At 39.2% G+C, this 17,688-nt stretch overlaps 1 protein-coding gene across 2 annotated transcripts; it reads left to right on the top strand.

Annotated features, from left to right (window-relative positions):
• The first annotated feature begins 357 nt into the window (after window positions 1–357).
• Window positions 358–14,327, top strand: LOC146706203 (secretory carrier-associated membrane protein 1-like). Of its 2 annotated transcripts, XM_085464299.1 has the most exons (10): window positions 534–599; window positions 5,353–5,473; window positions 6,025–6,102; window positions 7,787–7,894; window positions 8,510–8,621; window positions 8,923–9,051; window positions 10,331–10,490; window positions 10,593–10,694; window positions 11,362–11,479; window positions 11,580–14,327. In XM_085464299.1, the coding sequence occupies exons 2-10, from the start codon at window positions 5,471–5,473 to the stop codon at window positions 11,727–11,729; spliced, it is 960 nt and encodes a 319-aa protein (XP_085320425.1). In that variant the 5' UTR covers window positions 534–599; window positions 5,353–5,470; the 3' UTR covers window positions 11,730–14,327. The 2 variants fall into 2 exon arrangements, with proteins under 2 accessions (XP_085320424.1, XP_085320425.1); XM_085464298.1 differs by lacking the exon at window positions 5,353–5,473 and having other exon boundaries at window positions 358–599.
• Window positions 14,328–17,688: the final 3,361 nt, after the last annotated feature.

Here is a 17,688-nt window from a genome sequence, read left to right as displayed (position 1 = left end):
GAAGTTTGTGCTATTGTTGTCATACTTTATTTTTACACTTTAAGTGTAATAAAGTATGACAAAAAGTCTAAATGAGTGCGGGTATAAAAAAATAAATCAAATATTTTCCAAGTAATAATATTATTTTTTAAAATAACTTTGGGATATTTTTAATTCTTTCATTTTACGTAGATAAGTCGATGTACGACCTGACATTTAATCGCAGATAAAATATCACAATTCTATGACAAAATGTAAAAATGAGTGTGAGTAAAGCGTTAAATTATTTCTAAATAAAACATTATTTTTTTTAAAAATTACTTTTTGGATCTTTTTTTTTTTTTACGTTTCCCTACTTCCGCCTGACGTCTCGTTATGTCACGTGTGTTCCGCTGCTGGTGACCAATCCCCCACCTGGACAGTCTGACGCTTGACTTCAGCCCTTGTCTTTTCTATTACAATTTGTTCGAAACAGTTGGTCTTTTGTAACTCTCTGCGCCGACTTTGGCTATAAATATTAGCCTTAAGACACATTTAGCGGAATAAGTCGTCCTATTTGGACAATGTCAGATTTCGACAGCAACCCCTTCGCGGACCCGGACTTCAGCAACCCGTTTCAGGTAACCTTAACAGCCTACATTAGCCTACATTAGCCACTTTAACTTTAGCTGCCGTATCATTTTACATTAAGACTGCGTGGCTTGGAAAGACTGGCATGGGGTTGGTTTGAATAAACCTGCTCTGATAAGGCGACTTTAAATTAGCTGCTGCCAAAACCCTCCCGCTCGGTTTCAGTTGAACTGTCACTTAATGTTGCCGCACTCTGACTGGCAGAAGTGACATAACATTAAAAGATATGAGGCTATGCTTCCAGGTGTTGGCTCTGATTCAAACTGAAGCAGGTTGGGTCGCTGGGTTCTGTTATAATTATCCCCCATCCCTTTAAATTCCCACCTGCTCGACATATTTCCTCACATTTACGACCTAGTTAAACAACTTATGCTCAGATGTTGCGTATTGTTTCTTTTATGTTTGACATTACGTTAGAGTGATTGACTTAACTTGCCAACCTGGAGACGATAATGTTAAAAACTGATCACCTGATCATGTAATGCTGTGTAGGAACGTAAAAACAGAGACAAACATCCTTTCCCTTGCCTTTATTGTGCTGTTGTCTTTATTTAGGCGTCTGACTGAAGACGTCTTGTGTTTACGCTCACACAGTGTTGTGTCATAATGAAAGCATTCATGTGATCATGTGCTCCTTGGTATTTCCAGGCCTATCCTCCTCCGCTCATATCAGGTGTACTCATCAAAACAATCAAGTTTTGCTATTTTCTGAAATTTCTAACATTAATGGACCAAAAACATAAGACTATTTAATAATTAAAATAATCACGAGGTGCTTCCCTCAGTTTCATTAAGACCACATTGATTGTTTTAACATTGATTGTTTGATTGGAGCATGCTAAGAATAAGCTAAAGAAGTGTTTGTTTGTTTGTTTGTTTGTTTGTTTAACATCAACCAGCCAAACTGGGTTTATGTCTTTAGCAGTTGATTGGGAATCTAAACATTTAATGCTGTTTTTAGTATTTTCTATGAAATGCTTAAAAGATAAATAAATGGACTGTCATTTAGATCTCCAAAAGTTGATTCTGTTCATCTGGACGTCATTTTGAGTTTCTTGAACTCAGCAGCAGTGTTGGTCAAGTTACTTGAAAAAAGTAATCAGTAACTAATTACTGATTACTCCCCCCAAAAAGTAATCCCGTTACTTTACTGATTACTTATTTTCAAAAATAATTAATTACTTAGTTACTTAGTTACTTAGTTACTTACAACCTGAAGAGGTGATAAAGTGAGATCTTTCAGCCCAATTCTACTTTTTCTACATAATCCATCATACAAAATGTAATCAAATGGAAAAGTCTCTTTTTTTAACTTGTTTTATCAGTTTTAATCTTTTAACTTTATGCATCAAGCAAAACATTTAATTATATGCAACATTCTCTGACTTGAATAAATTAGTTTAACATTTAAACCTATTTTCTACACATTCCAGCACATAAAATAAAATATTTTTTGTGTTTTCACTCACTCTTTCAAACAGATGCAAGTAAAACACAGCAGAAAATAAATAAAGTCAAAGACTCAGCGGTCCTTTTGCTCTATTTTCACCTGTAAAGCAGGAGCAGGGTAGGCGGAGGGTTACCCTGGTGTAGGTGTGCTGCGGTCAGTTGAAGAATCTGCGCGAGTGTCTCTGTGAGTTTCCCATCACGTCGTAGCTACTCGGTGCTTGCTCGGAAGTTTAGGGGTTTTTTTCGCTGTAAAAAGAAGTTTTCTTCCCACGCACGATGGACGCTAATGTTTTTGTCACTTTTTATGGAATCAAACTCAAAGTAAGGTCAGTACTTCCACACTTTAAACGCTGCACGCTCATACTCTCTCCCGCACTCGATATATTATCCATTGTTGATCTGCACACAGCTGCTGTCACCAACGTCGCACTTGCTTACGTCACTGTCATGAGACATTCTCGCAAAAAAAATCACGGTTTTAGTAACGCAGTAACGCAGCGTTCCTACGGGAAAGTAACGGTAATCTAATTACCGATTTTGCAATAGTAATCCCTTACTTTACTCGTTACTTGAAAAAAGTAATCAGATTACAGTAACGCGTTACAAGTAACGCGTTACTGTAATCTGATTACTTTTTTCAAGTAACAAGTAACGCGTTACTGCCCATCTCTGCTCAGCAGTAACATCTTCAGTGTGCTTGTTATGTCCATCAAAAGCTTAAAATCAACTTTTTTTGTCATACACAACAAATAACATGAGTAAAACTTCATATTTGGAAACTAGAAGCCCTCAAATAATATTGCTCATTCAAAGAACATTATAAATTATGCTCTTTAAATGAGGATAATTTACAAAATGCACATAATGGTGTTATCTGTTTGATGTTAAACTAGTGGTTGAACCCACGTATTTGTAGTAATCCTGTAATTTATTTACAGTAAGCTTAATTTAAGCTCAGTCTAAAAGTCAATATTGTGCACATCCACACACAACACGTGTTATGTTGCTGGTAAGAAGCAGGAAGTAAAATAGCAGTAATTGATAGATGACAACACCTTGTTCTACTGTAAATGCAGTAAATACTTCCCTGCAAGTGTTATAACAACAAAAAGAGAAGCCAAAGCCACAGTTATCTAAGTTTTTTATACCGGTCATCTCATTTGTTGGTAGTTTGCTGTTAACTTCCTCTCAGTAGCCACAGCACACTACTGCTGATATTTAGCAGTATAAAACAGAGCAGTATACAGCTGAACTAAATGGATCAGCCTTTTGTCATAAATAACAGATCTAATTTCTGAGTCAGAATCAGACTAATCCAGAATTAGACCTGTGGTTCTTTAACCTCAGACAATGTATTTGTTAATTGTGATATATCTGTGCCTGCTTGGTTCTACACAGTACAAGGAAAGCATGTGTGTTTTTTGTTTGTTTTTGTCAGAGAATACTATATTAAAAAAAATCTATTTTAGTTGGTTTGATTCATTGCACAGACTTAAAAGAACCCAGCGTTGATGGGAAGATGGTACAGGCTGACCACACAGACGCAAGGAGAGTGAATAATTAATTGGGTTCATTAACATACTAACACGAGTGCTGAAGCCCTGCTGTCCTCCCACTTCTCTGTCATGCGTTGGCTCTGGCTGCCTTGCCTCAGGATAATGGGAGCTTTTTCCCTTCTCTGAGCTATGTTCAATAGTTCATGAAATCATATGGTGACATGTGGTTCCAGGGTACTCGTTGGCTCCTTTCCTACTAAGCTTCATCACTCGCAGTCATGCATCAGATTAGAGCTGGGCGATATATCGAGTTTTTAAAACATATCGATATATTTTTATACGAGATATAAGATGTGACAATATCCTTTATATCGATATAGTCTATGTTACGTTATAATTATAGTTGTGGAGCCGCAAGTTTGCCTCTCTTTCGTCCACTTTTGTCTCTACGCAACGTTACTCCGCCTCGCCTTCACTGAAGACAACTCCCCCTCCTCCCCCATCGCTTCACGTGCAGGCAGCGACAAGACGGACACGGCAAATCTCCGTTAACGAGTTACTGCGCATCGCCCCATGCGTGGGGCTGGACGGCGTCAACGTGCTAACGAGCTAAACATGCTAATGAGCTAACAGCGCTAACCCTAAAATCCTTTCATTCTCTCAAAAGTTGATAGCGCGCCTTATGTATGAATTCTGGTTGTGCTTGATGGCCGCGAACCGATTTTATGTGGTACACGGCGCTCAGCAATCTGTCAAAAATGTTTGAGTACGACTTTGGTAAGCTACGGAGCTGCACCGCTTGATAGATTGTCGGCGCATTACGGCTACCGAGGAGCTATCAACGTAATATTACCGTATTGTGTGTGTATAAGGACCATAAATGGCACCTGTAAGAGAGGTGGTTATGAAGTGGATTTCAAACTCCAGGCTATCAGTCACACAGTAAAACTTGGGAACAGAGCAGCTGTGAAATCTGTCTTTGTTATTACGCTCAGCGTCTTTTAGTTTACATTTTGACTGCACAATTGTGAGCTCTTTGTTTAGCACAAAAACAACCTTGTTTTCTTTTATTTATGGAGCATTATTATTTAATGAATTCTCATAATTTAATTTTGAGTAATTTTTCATGTACATCTGTGCTGTATGTTAATAAAAGTGCCTGTGTGACATCTGGGACACAGCTTTGACTAAGAACTCTCTTTTTGTTCTTACTTTATGGCTTAAAAAAAAAATCGAGATATATATCTTATATCGCCATCCAGCTAAAAAATATCGAGATATGAATTTTGGGTCATATCGCCCAGCCCTACATCAGATTGTTGAGGCTGTTTTGGCCTATTTCTCTGGATGTGGGCTCAGACATTAGGCTCTATGTTAGCGAATAAAAAAAACTTTGTAAGGCAGCTAAGAGCTCACTTTGTAAGGTTTGTAGCTTAATCAAACGTGAAATGAGTAGAAACCACAGAGAGTTGAAGTCTTAGATATGGTGTCGTCAGGTGGTTGAACTGTGCACCTTTTTTGAATCCTGCACTTTAATCAAGATCATGGTGAACACACGTTTGCTGATTCTCCTTGTGTTTTGGGTGGGGGTGGGGGGGTTGTTGTTTTGTTTTGTTTTTTGTTTTTGTTTTTTAATGTTCTGGAGCAGGAACTCCAGAGCTGGAGGTTTCAAAATGAAGACTTCGTTGAATCTGCAGTATGTGTTTGTCCAGCCACGCACTAGTGCAGCGTTAAATTTTAAACACGACAGGCCCTGAAATATTTAGTGTGTGTGTGTGTGTGTGTGTGGAAATTTAAGAGTCAGGGAGACGGAGAGGACTGCACTGAGACGGGATAAGGACAGCACTTCGGACTATACGGATTAGATGTTAATCTTGAGCAACAATTTGAAATTCGTGCGTGACTGACGGCAGCTGATGGTGAGCTTATTATCAAAAGAGATGTATGACAGTGTAGCTTAGCTGACACTGACAGGAAAAAGGAGTTTTGCATGCAAATGGAGGTAGAATATAAAGTAGTGGCTTGCTTTATTTTGAAAGTAGTTTTGATATGTCAGTCTGGCAAATTAGGACTGTAGTTAAAAGAAGCATGGAGTGCTTTAGCAGTTTAGGAGCACAAAGCATAACCAAAGTATGTCTTTTTATTTCGGTCTTTGGCTGCCAGAGCAGCTCAAGAAACTCGTGGTCTTGGCTATTTATAATGACGTTCTCGTGAAAATTATTGGAATCATCTTGTCTTTGCCAGTATTGAATTATAGGCCTGTTGCATTTTGAACACAGAGAGCTTTGGCCTGGATCTCAGCAGAATAATGGAGGGTTTTACTCTGTAGGGATTTCTACTGCTATCCCTGGTTGAAACACAAAGACAAGACAGATCAAACAAAATGTATTGCTTTATAGTATTACTCAATTACATTTATCTCATGTAAAGCATTCCCTTTTAATCCTTTTTTTCTTCCTTTTTTTTTTAGGATCCATCAGTGACACAAGTGAGACAGACATCTCCTCCAGGGTTAGAGGAGTACAATCCCTTTGCAGATGGCAAATCGGTGAGTACTTGGATATTTGCATTTAGTAGCAGTGAGGTTAAAGATCAGGTAGGTCCACCAGAATTACTCAGTAGGTATTTGAGCCTAAAGTTTTACTTATTTTTCCAGCTTTGTAATACATCATGTGAAAATCACATTCCTTTAAAATTATATTCAGCAGAATAAAAGACTAATAAATCCCACATCTGTCCGCCAAGGCAGACAAGTGTGACAACAAAGAGTTGTGCTTTATCTGTAAAATGCCACACTCTTCAGTCAGAGAAGAGCAGCTGATGATTATTCAGTCTCAGTTTATGCTTTAGTTTTGGGGTTTTTTTTAAATAAAATATTTCATCATATTAATGGATCCCAAGCTAATAATGGAATATACAATTACAGTTTTGTATAGTTCAGACATGTATTCTATGCACTTAGCTATGTTATTGGTCGTGGGTACAGACCAGGCAAACCGGACCTCTCTTTGTTGCTGATGTCACTGCCCTGTTGTTTCAGCTAGACATGGCCAGAACACCTTATCTAAATGCTGAGAAATATCCATCCCAGTATTGTTTGACTCTGAGCCTCTTCCAAATCACTAATCTCACCCTGTCTCTGTTTCTTTCTCTTGTCTGTAGCTGTCGTCTTGTTATGAGTCGCTGCCCAGTCTGTATATATAGGCAACTGCTAGAACATAGTGATCACGTGGTTCACATGCTCAGCTCCTAAAGCCACCAAGACATGTGTCCTGAAAGCTTCCACAATAAGAATTGCCACCTTATTGAGCTGGAGTTTTGACTTGCCCCTGGTAGGGTCTCCAGTAGCAAAGTATTCAAAAGATGGCGATGGGTAAGAAACTTGGGACCTCTGTTATCCTCCCCAGGAGAGGAATACTAGGAATCCTTCAGACCTTGGGTTAGGGTCCATTGGCAAGACCCCGATTATTAAGCCTTTACCCGTGCAGCCCAACAGGCTCAGCCATTCTTCGATAGCTTCACTGCCAACAGCTTCACTGTTGTTTTGTGCCTTCCAACTGCACATATCTTAGCACATACACACATGCAGTTACATAAGACTAAATCCTAACATTGAGCAGTGGTTCCCACCTTGGAATTCAAGATCGCTTTCAGCAGTCGCAAGATATGTGACTGCATCAGTGTAATCATTTTCAGCCATCTAAATGTTATTTGACTGAATCCATCTGAGAAGCAACTTTATCAGTGACAAAGGGCTGTAAGAAGACTGTTTCAATAAAAAGTTTGGAAGCCAAGAGACTGAAGTATTGTGGTCAGTTTAGCTTTTTGAAGCTTTGTGAAGAAATGGCCTTGAAAAGATGTTGTTATATGGCTGCAAAAGGTTGGGCACTAGATCTTTGAGCATGGATATTGTATCACTGCTTAGCTTGGCTCAAACATTTTTGTTTCTCTTAAGAGCTTACACAGGCTTCTCTCTCTCTACAGTACAACCTCATCAATTTCACAAATTTGTATTGTACGTTTTTTTTTTTCATACATGTGCTCTTCACCGTTTGTTGCTTTCATTTGTTTTTTTTGTTTTTTTGCTGTGCATCTTTATTAATGCTCTAATAAAATATGAGATTTAGTTGTGTTTTGAGTATTGCAATACAAACCTCTGATTAACTGTGAGGTCACATCATTAGCAGTTATAGGAATCATGTAGTTTTGCTCTAACCATGTGTACTTTATAGACACCTGCAAGTATGGCCCCCAAGACTACAGGCCCTGCTGTCAGCACTCAGCCAGCCATCATGAAACCCACAGAGGAGCCCCCAGCCTACTCACAAGCTCAACCACAGGTATATGTGTTGATGGTATACAGCCAAATAACAGCAGTTATTTCAGTAGAACTTTTGGCTATGCTTACAGCTGCTGCTGTAGTTTCTGCCACTTTCTTTTCAGATTATACAAAGGCATTCTTATTTTTACACAAAGAAATGCTGATTGAGTTACCAAAGCTATTGGAACTGAGGTGAGAGCATTACGTGTCACCATGAGCAAGCAGACTGTGGTGCATCTATTGTTTTAGTCCAGCAACACCAGCAGAGACTGAGAGAAAATGTATTAACACCACGGCTGATTTCACACTGAGTTTGTGGACAGAAAAGTGGCTCTGCGGGAGACCGCCTCTATCTGTGATTGGCCTTTGTAGCAGAAGTAGACACAGAGTCAGAGGGAAATCGTGGTTGGTGGAGGAAATAACTTGAGATTGAGCATCTCGTTTGTGAAGCAGACTCTGGGGAATGTGTTGTTATGATGTCTGTTCTCCTGCTGGTGCTGTCTCTGCAGAGAATTGGATTTATTCCAAAAGTAGAAATGGAGCATTTCTAGTGAGCAGGGAGGGGGAAAGTAATTGGCCAAAAAGTTTGTGTACTATTTCCAATGTGTTGACATTTGTTTGTGTGTGTTTGCAGGAGCAGTCGCAGGCAGCTGCTGAGCTGCTAAGGAGACAGGAAGAGCTGGAAAATAAGGCTGCAGAGCTGGACCGCCGGGAGCGAGAGATGCAGTCAATCAACGTATCTGGGGGTTAGTATGTCATCACAACACAGCCACAGATCAGTGCTGTCATAGCAAAGCATTACAGATAATGATGACGCTTATAAATCCACAGAATGGCTCATTATATGCCAAGCAATGACTACATGTTAATTTAAATGTTAATTCTCATGCACACAAAAAATAAGCGGGAATCAGTATTTGCACTCAGTAACTGCTAACTGTCATCTGACAGAAGAGCAGCACGTAAAACCTGAGCGACACTTTCAAAAAGATGTTGAAGTAACTCACAAGCTTGACTTTGATTTTTTTTTTTTTCCTGCTATTGTAGGCAGGAAAAACAACTGGCCTCCTCTCCCAGAGAGGTTTCCTGTGGCTCCGTGTTTCTACCACGATATTACTGTAGACATTCCCGTAGAGTTTCAGAAGACAGTCAAAATCATGTACTACCTCTGGATGTGTAAGTAAACTTTTTCTTAAAATTGACAGAAGAAATTTGCTGTCTTGTACCAAGTCTGGAGTTTTTTATCCTCTGGATTTCAGAGCTAGGCTATAAGTAGTGCATCACCTGTGGCCTACTTGTACTTACAGGGACGGCCACTGCAGCTCAGATTACTCGTGCTCTTTAGTTCCTTTTTTCTTTTTTTTTTGTGCAAAATGACAAGAGAGGGTGTGTATATCCATTTACAACTAAAGAAAGGACTCGAAATGACTATAAACTTACGTATCTGATAAAAAGATAGCATCTGCATTTTTATTCCTGCTTGCATACATAGTTTTATGCATGTTCCCCGCAGACTGTATCTAAAAGATGGACTTAGACACTGTGAGATCACCCATTGATTCTGCACTTGCCAATGAAGTGGCCTTGTTTGCATTAAACATTTGTGCTAAATTATCAGCTAATACTAGCAAACTTTTTTAGCAAACTGCATTCTAAACTACGTTCATACGTGCAAACACGTACAACCACATCTGCTGAAATAATGAAATTGTTAATGAGCTGATAATCTGCTGTTTCAGATGACTCATTTAAAGCAGTCCTGAGTAGTTTAATCCACCAACTCCCCGAGTCAAAACCTCATAGCTCCTGATGGTGAAAAATACTCTCTGTTGGTGTATGTGGGGGGTGGAGTCAAGACTTCAAGTAGAATTCAGTAGCCACATGACAAATGCACGTGCCGCAGTCTTGCAACCTGATGAAGCAGCTTGATCATATGATTTGCTATAAGGCTGGTTTACAGAATTCAGTCGTTTTTACTAATAAGTACAAAGACTTTGATTTTTAAATCAACCGGCTGTATCTTTTTCAAGCTCAGGTGAAGGGTCTCGGTACCACTGCTATGTCAGCTAGCGGGCTATTGTCATATTTCACACTGTGCTGTAAAATCCCTGCAGTCAAACTGACTCAGTGAATGTGTAATACCTTTAACTTTGCAGACACTGTTAGGCCCTCGAGAGCAAATGGTAATGAATTATTAACTGTGTGCGCGTGTGTGTGCGTATGTTGTTTCCAGTCCTGCACTGTGTTACATGTTTAAATATTAAGTTTCAGTGTTTCCTCCTCTTCCATCCAAGGCTTGATTTGGTAGGACTTGATTGGACACTTCTCCTTCAGCTTATTTTCCATGTTTGGCATGTACACTTAAACAGCCGTTCTGGCACACCGTCACACTTAAGCCGAAGTCCCCCTCCACATATTTACTGTATTTTTTTTTCTCTCTCTCTTGACCTTTCAGTGCACACTGGGACTCTGCTTGCAAACCTGATCGCCTGCCTCTCCTGGTTTGCTGTGGATGGAAACCGAGGTGTGGACTTTGGCTTGTCGATCCTCTGGCTTCTGCTTTTCACGCCGTGTTCTTTTGTCTGTTGGTACAGACCGCTTTATGCTGCATTCAGGTAAACAACATGATCCAAAATTGTGTCCACAAGTACAACAATCACGATGACCCTCCTGTGCCCACTGTGCTCTTTATATCCTCCACTTTCATCTTTCTACAGGATCGACAGCTCGTTCAGGTTCTTTATTTTCTTCTTCATTTACGTCTGTCAGATTGGCATCTATGTCATCCAGTCTATTGGCATCGCTGGCTGGGGAGCCAGGTAAGATAACACGACTTAAAATAAATTTCCATAGCATTGTATTTTTATGACATTTTTAGGTAAGACAGATGTTACAAAGACACATCTGGGGTTACTTAGTGAGGTGGTTGGCTTTGCATTTAGTCTAGATTTTGGTCTTAGTATTATACTGAGAAAAGTATCAGTACTCTATATCGTAGATCTCATGAACTGATCAGATAATGCGATGATTAAGACCAAGCCTGAAATATTTCTATATTTGTGTTAATTAGATATTGAACTTGTCTTTTTTTTTTTTTTCTTCTTGCAGTTTTTGTTTTGCTTTTAAGGAGGAAAGCAGGAGGAAACCCTGCATTAGTTAAGAACCATTTAAAAAAATTTTTATTAGAATATACATTTAGTCTAGTGAGTATTTACAGTGAACAGCTACAACATGCCACATGGATAACACTGTCTAGGTCCCTGTTGTGCCACTGTAAGTGTCTATGGTGGCACATCCTTTAGGTCTAGGTAGTGTGGAGGCCGGGTCTTTGCTTTACCCTCTGTAGTTTGAGTGCTCCTGGTGTGTGACTTCACCCAAGTAAACTACAGCATTTTAAACAAGTAGTTCTCTCAGAGGATTGAGATGGTAGTGAGACTGGTTAGTTGTCACGTCGTTGTTGTGTGTTAATGATTTTCTTATCCCTAGCGGGTGGATCTCAGCTTTGACTGGCCTGAATAAAAGCATCCCAGTGGGCATTATAATGATCCTCGTTGCTGCTCTCTTTACCGCTCTGGCTGTCCTGTCTCTCATCATGTTCAAAAAGGTAAATGCACAGTCAGCCTATAAGATATCTGAGTGATGTCTGTTACAGACTCTTCAGGCCCTAATTTTACCCTCTTTTCCGCCTTTCCTTCTCCCCTCAGGTCCATGGCATGTACCGTACCACCGGTGCCAGTTTTGAGAAGGCACAGCAGGAATTTGCCACGGGCGTCATGTCTAACAAAACTGTACAAACGGCCACTGCTAATGCTGCTTCCAGGGCTGCACAAGGAGCCTTCAAGGAGCAAGTCTGAAGCAGAGAGCTCGCTCATCTGACCCTCCTCTGTATCCAGCTTCCACTTATAACTGCCTTGTTTGAACAAGTTACGCCCCCCTCCCCATCTTTCTGACACTACTGAAGGGGTTTTTGTGGGGGTGCTACAGCTGAACATCCACTCATCTACAATCTTTAGCCTCTCAACCTTCAAACAGGCTCTCTTGTCCCAGTCTACCTGCTCCTGCAACACCGTGCACTCTAGGAGTCCTTTAACTAGAGTGCTCAACTTTCTTGTCTCTGTGTGGATTTCAGGGTTTGTGTGGATGTATGGCCAATTAAATGAAGGTTTGTGTGCCTTTTTTTAAATGTTGTTGCTGTCCTCGAGGCCTGCTCGTCTTCAGGCAGATTCTAATGTAGCTGAACAGACTGTTTGAAGTTACCTGGGCATTTCTCACCATGAACAGATGCTTGCTTTCTGTGTGTTTATCAACCTAATCACCACTTTCTCTTTCTGAATTTATTTATTTATCTGGCAAAAGGAAGTTATCTTTGAGTTAAAGCAGCATTATTTGATCTGTTTCGGTGCTTTCTTCTTTCATGAGTGTATGGCCTAACACTGCTGACCCCCAATGGAGTAACTTTATACTGCTGAAGATGAATGCTGTGCATTCCACTCCGCTGCTTTGCTTTCTACTCTCTTCGCTCAACTTAGAATTGGGTATGTAAAAAGTATTTAGCCTGAAATTCCTTAAAGTGATATCTCATCTAAAATCTTACCTACCCAAGTATCAGCACTCACCGGTGGAGACTGGTGAATAACAGAAGGAAGATATTTCTGTCATTAATGAAATATTACAATTAGAATGAAGCAAGAAATAAAATAATATAATTAACCCTTCAATTTTAGGCAAACGGCAACTTCCGGGGCCGAAACACACCGAAGTGCCAAAAACGCTCCAAAGGCGAGTCAGCCCCCATAGATTCCCAATGTAAAATCTCCAAGTGTAGCCATTAGATTAACGTGTTTGTAGCTTTAAACAAGAAACGGGTTGAGCCGCGACAACTTTACTTGCTCGCTAACATCAGCCACTCCACCCTTTCATCCAAATATGGTCACTTTTGGCTCCAAATCCAGCTTTGGCGCTGTGGAAGTGCTAACAATCAAGTTTCAAAACTCAGAGTTGACAAAGCAGTGGGCAACATCACAGTGGCTACGCCATCGTTTATAGTCTGCGTCGTTAGTACAGGGATGGACAGAAGTAGATTGTGATCACAGATTGATGGCACTGTTTTGCCATCTAAGCAGACAACAATTGTCATTCTGCAAAAGCTACAATCCACAAGCAGTGTCTGATATTAGAGTATCACTTTAAAGGTAATTGTCAAGTATTTATTTGACTGAAATCTTCTGCTTCTATTGATCTGCATATCTCAGCAAGTCGCATTTTAAATCTGGACTTGGGGTTCTTTCTCTGACGTTGGCAGTCAGTACAGATACTTCTAACAGTGCCCTCAGGCCTTCCTGCTCAGTAGTCTAGATGCTTAACTTGCTTTTTTATTGCATTAGCTGAGTCAGCTTGATTTTCACCTGAAGCCTACCATTTTGTGTCCTTTGCTAAAGAGAGCCACTTCTCCATACACACAGCTGCACGATTTATCAGCAAGGAAAGTGTAATTCGTCTCTAGCTTCCCTTCAGTGCTGGAGATTTACCTCAGCTTTACTCAGGATGCTCTCCGCTTGCATGACGAGGTTAAATATTATACAAGATTGTACAAAATTTGACAGGCCTCTGGTTTTAAGTATGTCTTGTAAATCAGTATCAGTATGTTGTAATCACAATAAAAGTGACTTAAATTTGACAAAAGGGGCCAGTACATTGATGTTGTGTTGTGACACTTGTGTATTCTTAATTTTTTTGGAAGTCAAGCAAAACTACAACCACATCTGTTCTTTTACTCTCTCGTTTTTGTGATCAGATTTAACAATACAATTCCACCTGCTAAAATGTCTTTGAATCTGTCTTTCTATGTGTTATTCAAACTGCAAAGCACTTTCCTTGATTTTGCATTTTGTGTGCGTGTGTGTGTGTGTGTGTGTGTGGGTGGGTGGGTGTGGACGGAGGGAGTTGGGTCTTTAATTTTTAATGTGTGTGCAGGACAGTCTGGCTGTGGGTTCCTTCTTGCCTTTTCTGTATTTCTTTAAGTTGTTTTCTCCCTACACACTGGCTTAATTTGGGCCAGTACAGTAGTTAAAAAGCATCAGGCTGAATTACACTTCCAGGTTTTGCTGTTAGTTTTAATATAAACATGAAGCTGCAATGCAATGTGAACTGTGCGTTGTACTGTAGACCGACTGTGGCTTCAAGCTGTGCTTTAGAGTCATGAATTGTGGTATAAAAACAATGAAAATTAAAATGCTGATCCACATCTCTTAAATTTTATATATATTAATATATATCAATGTTTTTGAGATGAAATATGAAGGGATGTGTGTATGTTTTGTGCAGTTTACAAATGGTAGACTATCTGCTCTAAATGTTTGTGCAATTTTAAGGTTTCACCTACAATCGCATGACCAGTAGTTTGAGTTTTGTATATTTATTGTATTAACGCTGAATAAAATTCTTCTTCTATATGTTTCATGGCTTCTCTTTGTATGAAATTATGCTCATATTTGCATTGTAGAGAAAAACGTTAAAAGGTACCCATTATACTTATCTTCTGTGTCACACACAGACATATAGATGAAAATGTAAGAATTTCCATGCTGTTAAACAGAGCAAGGAATTATTATTATTATTATTATTAGACAGCCTTTCCAAACATCCTAAATTTATTTTGGATTTTTTTTATTGCCTTCTTATATTGTCTTCTCAATCCCAGTCCATTCTTTGGTAATTCTCTCAAGCTTCTCCAGATTTAATGGTCTTCTGGAGGTAGTTCCTCACAAGGACCAACGTATGTTTTGGGTCGTTATTATGTTGGAAGACACAGCAATGGCCCAGATCAAGTTTTGATGCTGATCGGTTTTCTTTCAGAATCTTCTCATGCCTTTAATTTCTTCATGAGTCCTTCCTGACAGCAATGACACTCTCACCCCTGTGATGATGGTGACTTTGGGTTCTACACCTCTCCATTGTTTCTTCAGAAGTGGAGTGTTTCTTGGTCTGTAAGCTCACAGTTCATTACTGTGCAGGGTTTAAGTGACTATCTTTTTTGAGGCTGTAATTCCCAACTTGGCTAAGTCATTCGCTCGTGTCTTAGCAGTTGTTCTGGGGTCTTTAGACTCATCTCTCATGAGTTTTCTTTCCCAAGTCTTTCAAATCTTTGGCTTCCTACTTCTGCGAGACTTGTTCTGTACTGTGCGACTCTTTCTTGATTCTTGATGAAATTTCTCCCTTCAGTTCTTGACACTTTGAAATGCTGTGATAGCTTTGTACATCCATCTCTTGCTTTGCGAGCATCAACGAATTTTTTTCTCTAAACTGAAGTCTAAAGTCATTTCTTTTGTTTTTGGCATGATGACAAGTGACAGCTCACACCCTCGCTGAAGTTTTTATACTGTGTGTAAATTGGAAGGTAACCCTCAGTTTTAACTTGGTTTTACCAGCTTTGAGCATTGCAAAGTTAAAATTCATCATTGCACAGCAGTGGTTTGTGCTGTGGCTCAATAAAAGAGCCATTTCTCAGGAGGCTAATAATATTGACCCTAGTAATTTAATTCTCGTAGTCAGTTCTGTTAATTTATGATTTCTAATGAAAACGAATTTAGAAAAGCTATGTTGAAAATCCTTTGCACTGTTTAAAAAAAAAATTATGAAAAACTTCAAATTTCATAGGTGCTAAAAATGTGGTCTCATCTAAGAAGAGTATGTCTTAATATATTAAGCATGACCAAATTTTCAAATGAGTATTAACTACTGGCTAAAAGTATTAGCTGTGAGCCAAAAGTACCAAACTTCCTTAAAAACGTTGCATGATGTCATTAAGTACATGGTCAACTCAAGCACAGCATGAGCACTGGCTACGAGTACAGACTCCCCACCCACCCACAAACCTTTTGTTACTGAGAGGGAACCAAAGAGAAGAGAATGATGCCATAAAAGGAGAGGAGGTGGGTTATTAGTTTTCCTGAGTGGGACTTTAAGTGAATGGTTTATCCTGCAGGTTAACATTTCACCACCTTGCTGCTTATGGTGAACCACAAGTATGCAGATTGTGGATTATAAATAAAGTCTTCCAAAAATTCAAAATTTTTCCTGTTTTTGTCAGCTGTTTGTGAATTTCACACACACAAAAAAAAAAATAATCTCACGAAGAGACAAGTGATGGATTCATCCCCACTGAAATCCACTCCAGCTAACAACAGCTTTAAATGTTTTTTGGATTAAAAAAAACAACAACAACATTGCATTAAAGTTGCACAAAAGCCCGGAATAAGTTTAGATATTTTTAACCCTCAGTCAAGCAAAACTATTCAGCAGATTCCAAGAATAAGACTTGAAGCTGGGAAAAAAGCAGGGGGGGAAATGAGCTTGCACTATCTGTCGAAAACCAGATGAGGTCAGTATTTATCAAAGGATGTAAAGATCAGAGTCACCTCAGAGTAAATATGGCTAGAGTGACTTCCAGCCAACAGCATCAGATTTTGTTTTACAAGAAAATTAATCTGAGTTCATTTAAGAGGTTCAAACTGTAGGTAGGCAGAAGAAAGGGGCCACATCTGAGAAAGACTGTAAGATTATCAATAAAATAACAACACTCAGTGTAGTACTAAATATGAAGAGGCTAAAGGAACAATGTTTCACTTTGTTTAACAATTTAGGATTAATAAAACATTCCGGACAGAGATCAAAGTTTCAACTTTTTAAATGCTGAAAATCTAATAACATGTTTTGTGAAAATAAAAAGGAAACTCGTATATCAAAAGTGAAACAATGGGGAAGACAAATCATATCAAATGTTTTACTACAATGAACGACATATACTGAAAGACGGGCAGAAATATGTCTACTAAACAAAGACATTTGAAACAATTCTGACCTTTATAAAAGAATTGGACCCAACAGAAAGTGGGTTTATAATAATATAATAATTATTAAAAAGAATAATTGGGTTTTGTGTGTACATGGCTCATCTGTGAGTCTTTAAATGTTTGCTGGAAACCAGTTCATTGTTATGTGATTGACAAAATAAGTCCCTTTGCTACGTGTAAAAATGTAAGTAACATTTGCGCCTCTGCTTCAGCTTCAGTAAAGACTGAGATGCTAATTCGCACTGACATAGGTCTGGCTGACAGCTAGCTGCTCAAGTGGCCACTTCATTAGACCACATGGCAACAACGCAGTGCATATAGGCATTTAGACCTGGTTAAGACCTGCTGTAAACCACAGCCTACCTGAATATTGTTGCTGACCACTTTAATTAAAAAAATATATCCACCTGTAAGTCTTTTAATTCTTATAATGATGATTTTAAACAACAATTTTCAAAGAAAAACTAGCTGAAATTATCTCCATCCAGTCCCTTGAACGCTTTTATGAAGTTGAAGATGTCCTCCAACATCAGCGACAAGTTGCTGAGTCTGAAACAGATCTGCGTGAAATAAAGCAGGACGACACTCTCGCAAAGGAGGAAACTTTTAGCAGACCAGACTCACTGCCAACAGGAAGGGGCACAGAGGAGAAATAACAGCCATTCTTTAATGCATTTGAAACATTTTCTAGGAGTGTGTGAAAACCCAATGTGCTGTTGGCTGCTCTGTCCGTGCTGTCACATGGGCTTCCTCTGACTGTCAGCTGCCCCTGGATGATTACAGTTGCGTTATTATTTCCAAAAAATTAAAACAATGAGCAGAACGTCACTAATTAGCTTCTTGGATCTGAGTAAAGCAGCAGTGAGGGAGGTTTCTCGTTACAAACCACCCTTATTAACATTACATATAGGGACAGGAACAATTATCAATATAAAAACAGTTTTTTGTGTGTGTCAAGGTA

The sequence above is a fragment of the Copadichromis virginalis genome, linkage group LG7, assembly GCF_057382275.1.
Source record: "Copadichromis virginalis isolate Kocher_CV1m ecotype Utaka linkage group LG7, C_Virginalis_male_GT1.1, whole genome shotgun sequence".
Classification (NCBI taxonomy): Eukaryota; Metazoa; Chordata; class Actinopteri; order Cichliformes; family Cichlidae; genus Copadichromis; species Copadichromis virginalis.
This window is presented reverse-complemented; position numbering and strand designations above follow the sequence as displayed.

What these genes read in the sequence shown, in the direction of transcription:
- LOC146706203 (XM_085464298.1), top strand. Translation starts at nt 543, where the DNA reads ATGTCAGATTTCGACAGCAACCCCTTCGCGGACCCGGACTTCAGCAAC. An exon ending in ACTTCAGCAACCCGTTTCAG is followed by an intron (nt 600 to 6,024) that starts GTAACCTTAACA and finishes TTTTTTTTTTAG; the next exon opens with GATCCATCAGTGACACAAGT. An exon ending in ACTCACAAGCTCAACCACAG is followed by an intron (nt 7,895 to 8,509) that starts GTATATGTGTTG and finishes GTGTGTTTGCAG; the next exon opens with GAGCAGTCGCAGGCAGCTGC.